Consider the following 9,547-nt stretch of genomic DNA (forward strand, 5'->3'; position numbering starts at 1 on the left):
AATGTATTCTTATTTAGATTTTGCAGTGGCAGGGCATTTCATGCAAATTTGGTCAAACAAAAAAATTCCCATGATCCCTCAATGAAGAGGACTTTGCAAATCTAACGTAAGCCCTAGCAGGATGTAATAGTCCATTTCTTGGATCTAAAGGCACATGGTCCTTTAGTACAAGAGCTTGTTTACTACTAGCTAGTATCATAAATACTGTGTATTAGGGAAAAGCACTAATTTAACATGTGAGGAAGGTGTGGAAGCTCTTGCGTGTGGCCCCTTCCCTTAGATGACTCCAGTGGTTCTTCCTTGTCAAGAAGGAACGAGAAGGTGCAACCTCATAAGATATGGTGCCTGCCGTGGCCCCTAACTTGGCAAGTATTTTTTTCCCCTAAATGTCCTTATTTTGACCGCAAAGCTAAAAAACAAACATGAAAACAGGTTGTTGATGCCAAGCTTTGCCTGCAGGTAATCTATAAGCTTAAGTTCTATCATGCACACGGCTTAATTAAAATTGACGTGCTACCGTTGGAAAACAAAACAAAACGCATCACAAAACTAAACTAAATTAAACCAAGATACGTTTAAAAGATAATTACAGTAATGTTTGGGAGCACCAGAACAAAAAATTAGACTTTTAATAATATGTAGATCCAGTCAAATACCATCTTAAAAAATGTTCTCCAAGTGCATATGCAAATGGTCTTGTCTAAGAGGTGTAGAACTTGTGCATTCAGATTTATACAAATTGCAAATTTACGGAATTTTGGTAAATTCGGCATTGCGTACGCAGTCCAGAAAATGAGGCCAGAACCCCCCCCCCCCCAAGAATTGGAAAAAAGCTAAGCAAAAAGCTCAGAATTTTCATCCGAAATTTGTGGGCCCACATTCACTCGTACTCCCTCGTTCACTCTCATGCTCTCTAAATGTTTACCTACCTTCTCTGCCATCACCTCTACTTCTGCCGACAGATTGGGGGGAGAGGAGGTCATGTAAAGCGCAGTTATTTTCTCATCACTTGAAGTCAGGGCAATATGGCGGAGCTTGCAGTGATGTCCTCTCCCCCGCTTTTTGGTGGAAGGGATTGTTGAGTCTTTTGGCCACCATCCTTCCTTAAAGACTCTTTGGGGGAGACCCTAAGGAAATATGGCCCTCCTGTGACTTCAGTGTAGGAGGGAAGGAAGGGGCTGCATATCCCCTTAAGAGGAAGATTGGGGACCTGGTTTCCCTGTGACCTTAAACCCACTTGCAGCACCAGGCACCTTTTTTCAGATCGACATTGGAAGCATGGCTTACCCCAGGCTTTAGGATAAGAAAAAATAATAATAATTATATATATATTATCTATGTCTTAATATATTCTGCAAAAATTAGTGTTTACTCTGTATTGCGTAAATATGACCACCCAACACCAAAGAATTTCTGAAAATATATCAAGTGACCCTGAATCTACACCTCCCTCCTGCCTTCTGGTCCAAGCCTAATATTTTACATTTTAACATCTAATGAAGCATGCGCTCATAAATCCAAATCACAGTAACAATAATTTAGGCTGTCAGCTGCTTATCAGGCAGAAAATAAACTATTTCTAAATAAACCAGTACAAATATAAGTACATGACGGGCTAGATGCACAAATCTCCCCCTGCCTCAAAGAAAGAGGAAATTATGTTTTACAGTCTCATGATCACCAGAATTCTAGTCTTTATGAGACGTATGCATTTATTATACTAATAGACATCCACATATAAAGTATGTGGATGTCTATTAATATAAGATACTGCTACTTGGCTACAAAATCCACCATGCCTATTGAGCATGTAAATTATATGGCATTACATTATATCAGCCATTTGTATGTGTTCTAGCTTCGTTATCTTGGCCCAATCTACTGGACAAAGACCCTGATGCCTACATATTGCACGTGGTAGACGATAGAGTCACTTGGTCTTAATCACCTAGTTGAAGACTCTGGCTCATGAAAGTCTATAGAGGGCAGGACTTCATTGACTTTCCCATGAAGAATCAGCTCAGTGTGATGTTTGATCAGGGAAAGTCATCCAAAATATCACATGACTGACAACAATGGCGCCTCCAGCTCTCGAGAAGGGAGTTTATTAGAACAAAAGGAGATTCCAACCTCCATTACTTTATGTTATCCTTCAGGATAGGTTTTCATGGGACTTCAAAGGTTTTCCCTTTTAAGATCTTCTATTTGGCTCATCGGCAAAGGCCCCAGGTGACTTCACATACCAATATGTGGCCCTTCTGAGGCAACCTGGAATATAGTAAAGACATGATTCCCTCTACAATCCGTCAGAGACCACCGATCATCTCCCAGGACACAAACTCACTTTTTTGTAATGGAACTCTCACATTTAAATTAAAACCATCAATAAATCCAGCTCTGAAAAACCATCTAATCGCTTGTGTTCTATATTTTGTTATCCAATTGCATTTTTTTCCAGCTATTTTGATTAATATTTTCCATCCACCGATCGCAAACATTGGGAATTTATCCTGAATTCCCATGATCCCTCGGTGCAATTCAATAGGACTGCAGATGGCGAATGAGCCTCCAGCTATTGGTCAGAGCCTTGTGGCTCCCACCCGATAATCCAGAACGTGACAGTTCACCTATAACACTTAATGCAACAAAGTAACCGTATATACCAGCCAAACAATCTGTTGTGCGGAAAGCAACATTTATTTTTTTACTAGCGGAAACTGTTATTCTTTTATATATAAATAAATAAATAGAGCGCAAAATGTTTATTTTTTTATCCCAGTGAAACTACCTTTTTACTGGGTTTTCTCGGAACCAGAACCTTAGTATACGCAAAAGTTACTCCGACACAAATACGGCAGTTTATTAAAGAGTGCTGTTTATATCTATGCATATAAAATATTTATATTTAATGATCATTTTTACAACCACCACTTGTTCAGTCGCTGAGATATTTCCTAGTGTATGTAATATTCCCTTCACAGCATGTAACAATTTATCTTACTTAAAACAGGCGGCACTATTTAATTTTTTTCTGCTAATCTGGTGAAATTAGACTTTTAATGATGATTAAATAATATGATATAATATAGAGACTGGTGGTCTCTATAATCACGCCAATGATGTTATAAATGCAAATAATTTCTTCTTGCTACCGTCCAACAAATAGTTCTACTGGGATATGAAGGCTTGGACAGTATAACTCCTATAATGCTCCGTCAACTTTTTTTCAGCCAGGCTCCTATAGCGGCCCGTGTGCCACAGACGGTGTTACCGACCTTTCCCGCAGTACACATTAAATTCGTTTTATCCTTTCACAATGTGATGTGAGACATATGCGGGGCATCAGGTGGACACAGGTTGTTTTGGAAACAGGTTATAAAGAGTTAAAGGAAGGGCCATGGTCACCCATTAATGATAAAACGGATGACAGAGCTGGAAACAGAGGTTATTACTGTAATCTGTATTTTCTGGAGGGGCGGATATATTGGACTTGCAAGGGAGATTATTGTCTCAGAGAGAATACCCTGGGAAAAAAGTTAACCCTTTGCAAAAGCTACGTCTGAAACATTAACGATCATTTTTTTAAAATAATATTGGTGTGTTAAATTACCTTCTGGTTCAAGGCAACGATACACTTTGCATTTGTTACAGGGTCACCGTACCCAAGGCTGGGTCCCCCTGTTTGAGGGCTGAGGAATCACCAGTCAGTCCCTCATACGGATAGCACTCAGCTATCCACGGATCAGTCAGACCACCATTCGTAGTAAACCAAGAAGAACTCTCTTTATTACAAACACACAGAATTTACATACAATCTCAATGCAATGTGTACCGAACCCAACCCCCAATCCCATCAACCACATCCCATCACAAATCCCATCAGTATACAGGGGATGTATCAAGGAGGGGATTAAGGGATACAATGGGTTCCCCCACCTGTGTTATCCCCCCTGTAGTGCGGGTGCCGTCTGGGCAGACAGGGCTGTGTTGGCTGATTAAGAGCCCCAGGCAGATTATAGGATCGTCTCTTTGAAGGCTGAAGTTGAAGCCACATCAGTCTCTGGGCCGGTTACACAATAATACACAATATAAAATATTACCGGGTCACGGTATACGGAACCGGACACAAAAGTGCTCCGTGACCCGGCTAAACTTCATATGACACGTGAGCCAGCTAGCCTGGCCCTGTCACAGCATTGTTTCATGTTTTTGTCAGAAACATATTAGTTATATTAATGTGTTTTGTCTTTGTTGTCTTAGATGTAACTGCTAGGCAAGCACTCTATGTACTGATCACTCTGAATGGGGATAAACAATAGAATTTCAGTCTACGGGGAAAAGTTTTAAAGCTAATCTGTCTCTTTCCCTAAATAATACATTTTATAGTTTATTTTGTAGACTAAATAGACCAGCATATGTTATTTTTATTTGTATTTAGTTAAATTTGTTAATTCATATGAAAGTCTGAAAACGATGCGGGTGCTTCAACAAAAAAAAAAAAAAAAACTATCGAAAATGAAGGAAACAGCTCAGAATTTTAGCTTTATTTTTTTTTCACTTTCACCCTCTCCCTACCTTACCTGACAACCACTTCACTTTCTCTCCCATCTGCTCTTTCCTGTCTCAGCTTCTGGGTCTGCAGTCTTCTCTCCCCTTTAACTCTCTTCGGAGTTCTTCCGCAACAGGCCTCTGGGCACACCACGGAGACAACCTCTCCTCCATTCACCCAACCTCATAGGAGAAGGAGGTTGTCCCCATGGTGTGTGTAGAGGAACAATCCGGTTACAGAAGTACTTTGAAGAGCCCTGAAGAAGGGGAAAAGAAGAATGCAGACACATTGCAGAAGGAAAGGAAAAAAGGAGAGAGAGTGTGAGTGAGAGAGAGAGAGAAAGCTATGTTTCCTAAGCAAAAAACCCTTTCCAAGTACATCCAAACTAGACTGCAGATACAAAATTTGTTGTCCAAAAATGAATGGACCAAAAATGAAAAGAAAAATTTGTCCAAATCGTTTTTAGTCCATACGCACATGATTAATATAAGGTGTCCTCTGAAACCATTGGCTAGATAATGTGGGTTCTGTTACATGGAGACTCGGATCCCTGCGTCATTGGGGTAAACATTTAAACCAAATATCGCCATAAGAATTACAACGATGAACCAAAAGCACAAGCTATAGGTTAATTATGGTAAAACCTGTAATGGTAGCAGTCCTCCTAACAATGACTTAATTAGTTCTGCAACCACAGACTACGGCATATCCTAGAAGTCATTGACAATCAAGAAAAAGTGCTTATGAGTTTGTTTTTTTTATGAGTAACATTCCCATTACAGACATTGGGTTCGGCCAGTTTGTTACAATCCACAATTACTGTTTTTGTCCTGAAAAAAATTGTATCTGCTTCACTATCCAATCTTCTGCATACAGACTTCTAATCAGATCAGGCACAGGTACAATAAATCTTCTTGTAAATCTCCTACTGTCCTATTTAATGCTCCTAGTTCTGTAAATCAGCAAGTGCTTGGAAATGATAGAATTGTGTGCCTCTACTTGGCCCTTGTGATGTGTTGGAGATTTCTTTTTGCTGTTAGCAGAACGATCAGATATTACAAAGATTTCCCAGTGAGGTCATTAATATACAATCCATAGATTATAGTAAATGTTCTAATAGCTCTAGTAGGTGCGGGAACTGCCTAAAATATTACTCTAAGTGGATTTCCTACTAGAAAACTCATCCCACAGTGGAATTCTCCATATGACGACCCGGGAACCTGTGCTAAATGCAGTTTATTAGCATGCAGAGGATGTGCGTGGATTTAATGATTCCCTATTCTGGCTCTGTAGATGTGACCCTAGGGTTATCTACATAAGGCATATATGTATGCAGTAAAATGTGTCGGAGTGCATGCAAAATGGCCCTTAACCATGTAGTAAAGAAAATAATGTTATATTTATGTATCAATTCTGTAAATTACATAAAATTACAGAAATATTATCTCACTAGTTAGTAATAGAATGGTATATTCTAAATATGTTTTAATAATTTTTTTATCATAATCTGCTTGCTGAATTAGCTCGTTCAAACTTCTTTTATAGATTTTGTATTTATTTCTGGTTTCTATCCACAGTGGGTTTGACTGGGGTTTTTTATTAAATTAAATTCTCCTACAGAAAAATGGGATTGGGATCTTTAAAATATCCAACCCTGTTTCTAATGGTTTTCTATTGGCTTCCACAGCTTCCTGTTATGGGAGGAGCCTTCATGGATTCGCCCAATGAGGACTTTGGCACAGAATATTCTTTGTTTAATTCTTCAGCCAATGTACATGCAGCTGCCTCAGCTCAGAGCCAACCAGAAGAGCCAGCTCGCTCCTCAAACGATGCCATATTGTTATGGATTGCGATAATCGCAACAATTGGAAACATTGTTGTTGTAGGGGTTGTGTATGCCTTTACTTTCTAAGGAGGCTTTATGCTGAAGACACTGTAGATCGAAGACACAAAAAAGTACTCTTTTTTTATTGATTTACATAATACATCTATTATTCCAAGTGCTGTAACACTTAAAAGACTACTAAGTATATAGTAAAGTAAAAAATGTCCGTACAAAGTTATAACGTAAATGTATTTTTTGATGAGTTAAGTAACCACAATGTGAGTATTTCAGTATTCCTCCAGAATTGCCACTTGTGGTCTAAAAATGCAGAATAAGGCATATAAATACAAAAAGATAGAAATTTCTACAAGAGCTCTAGTTTGCTGATAAAAAAACCTTAATATTCAGATTTTGCATTTTTTGATATTGTTATAATTTGTAAATGTATGTCCAATTTTCCAATTACCAAGATATCAAAAAACATGCAAATGTCCTTTTTGGTATTCTCCAAGGGATTTTCAGAAGTTAAGTCTCCAGCTGTATGCTAAAAGAAAAAAAAAAAAAAAAAACTATGGTCTAATTAACTGATTATCCAGATCTGAGAAACATGACTGTAAATATAGGGTAAATTGGTAAAATTAGCATTGCACTGCTATAGTATTAGTCCTCTGAATGCCAGAGGCTACACAACTCGAGGAGAATAAACACACTTCTGGGGCTCAAAGGGTTAAAAAACCATAATTAGAATTTTCCAAGGGCTCTGAACAAATAATAGAAAGTATTCTTTTACCAAGAGATTTTTTTTTTTTTTTTTTTTTTTAAAGGAATTTTTTAATGTGCATCGGAAAAGCACATTATGTGTATATTTTATCAAGGATTTTATTTGCGAAATTTGCAGAAAGTTACATTTTTACAGATTAAAAAAGTAGCAGTATTTTTTTATTTATTAAAAAGGAAATAGGCAGAGTCTTCCTGAGAAAAAAAATCTTGAATAAATGATGAATCCCCCCAAGGAAATGACAAACCCGGCTCCCAAGACACAGTACTTTGTGACTTTCAAATGAATGCAAAGCTGACAGACGCTTCTGAATGCTGTCTCATCGGCTAAGGCACCTGGCAGTTCTTCAGCCACCTACACCTACAATCTTAAAGGCTTTAGCCGAAATAGAATTATATATGTTTATATTAAGTGAGTTTCGTAAGCAAAAGGTATCATATTGTGACACCTGGGATTTAACTCGCCTGTCTAGGTTGGACTCCCCACTTTATAGGTTATAATGGAAAAATAAGTGACATAGTGTTCCCATATCAGCTATTTTTTTCCAGGACTCATATACATTTAAGATGCTGCTGTTCTGCACGTATACAGTGCTGCCCTCTACAGTACGAAGGATGTATAACACCCCATTTATACACCCCATATTCTGCGGGGCAGCACTAACTGGTCATCAACATAGGACAGGGCAAGGTTCCCAGAGACTACCTGGAGCTCTCCCTCTTCTAGGAATGTTGCTTCTTGAAGGGGTGTGGCTAGTTATGCATAGGGGTGGGGCTAGCAATGTGTAGGGGTTGGAAGTAGGTGGTGACTGGGCGTAGCCAAATGCCACTCCCCTACCCAGCAAAAGAAAAGAATGACCTGGAGACCTAGGGAGGCAAGGCTTTACCCCGAGACTGCGGATTAAACCGAGAAAATCCTCAGGTATGAAACATGTGAAATATATGGGTGTCTTTCAAGAAAAGGGGCAACATTGAAACCCTAATGAGCACCAAAGCCCCATTAAGTAAAGTGAGCATGACCAAGCTGAATATCATCGGGGAAGGAACTATTAAGTGCTAGTGTCCTGGTACATCTGGAACATTTATAAAACATGTAAAAGACGTAATATGAATTTAGATCTTAATTGTAATAGATTTAAAAAGGACGCTACAAAGAAATGCTGGACTAACTCTAAGCAAATTACAACATGTGACCGCACTGTTCAGCAGATCATTCAATAGAAAATATAATTCTACTTTTGTTATGATTAAACATAATTGGTGTTAACCCCTTAAAGACAATGGGTGGTCCCTAAACCCATTGAAAACAATGCATTTTGAGCCCGTACATGTAGGGGCTTTGTCATTAAGGGGTTAAAGGACATTATAACTATGTTTCTATTTTTTGTATCAGGTCAAACATGACATTTTAAAGTATTGTTAAAATGCGCATTAGACAGTGAAAGCAAAGTTTCGAGAGAATCAACGACTGTGTTCTATAAATGGCTACTGATTATATTTATGAATGAAAATGTATAATGTATATTGTAAATATCTTTGTTTACCATGAAATGAACCAAATCAATCCAAATTAGAGCGGTATTATCAATTTATTTTTATTGGTCAAATGCATAACCTCAAATTTATCAATGTCAAACATCAGCAGTTTATTTCAATAATTCCCTCAACTCTCGTAAATCCTTATTTTTAACAGAATATAAAAATTCTGGTCCTGGATATCCTTTGTTATTTATCTATCTAAATCTCTAGCAGTATTGTGATCAGGGCAGACCAACAAATTACCTGTTGTGTCAGCCACCGCGCAGGTTGAAGTGGGATGGCATCCTGAAGATCATTCATCGTGACTCCTGATGTGTATAATGAATGGCCTGGGCATTGACTTTAGACCATTTCCCTCTGGATTTATTGATATTTGACCTTTGGCAAGTTTCCCTAATTTGTCCCAACTTTGGATTCTCACGCGGATTCTTCCTTTTGGATGTGGCTTGAGCTGGAATTCACTTTCTTGGTATTATTTTGGGTCTTCTCAGATCTGACTTCTCACGAAACTCAAGAGTCTGACACACTGAGGATATTATGGAACAAAAGTAGTATCAGATTGTTCTGCTTTTACTACCTAAAATCTATCTAATTGCTTTTTTTGTATCAGCAAAACAAATTGTTTGTAAAAGCTTCATATTATCTGTTTCCAAGCTTTCTCATCTTATATAAAATGTCTGTTGTTTCCACAACCAGATAGCCAAATAAATAGTTTTCAGTACCTTAATGGTATCCTTAATCTTTTAATGTTTCGATTTTTTTTTCCAGTTGAGTGCTAAAGTCAATGTCTAAATGATATCGCTTACCCTTCTATCACAAGTTAAATATAATTTATTTTTCTATTTCAGCTGTAAAAT

At 38.0% G+C, this 9,547-nt stretch overlaps 1 protein-coding gene across 1 annotated transcript in view; it reads left to right on the plus strand.

Annotated features, from left to right (window-relative positions):
* CUNH14orf132 (chromosome unknown C14orf132 homolog) overlaps positions 1–6,461 on the plus strand; it is a 28,684-nt gene extending 22,223 nt beyond the window's left edge. The window contains exon 2 of the mRNA XM_089504341.1: positions 6,237–6,461. Within this exon, the coding sequence (XP_089360467.1) occupies positions 6,237–6,461 (225 nt within the window). The remainder of the gene's footprint in view (positions 1–6,236) is intronic.
* Positions 6,462–9,547: the final 3,086 nt, after the last annotated feature.

Source organism: Sceloporus occidentalis, unplaced genomic scaffold (assembly GCF_023333645.1).
Source record: "Sceloporus occidentalis isolate IW3139 unplaced genomic scaffold, rSceOcc1.0.p SCAF_267, whole genome shotgun sequence".
Taxonomy (NCBI): Eukaryota; Metazoa; Chordata; class Lepidosauria; order Squamata; family Phrynosomatidae; genus Sceloporus; species Sceloporus occidentalis.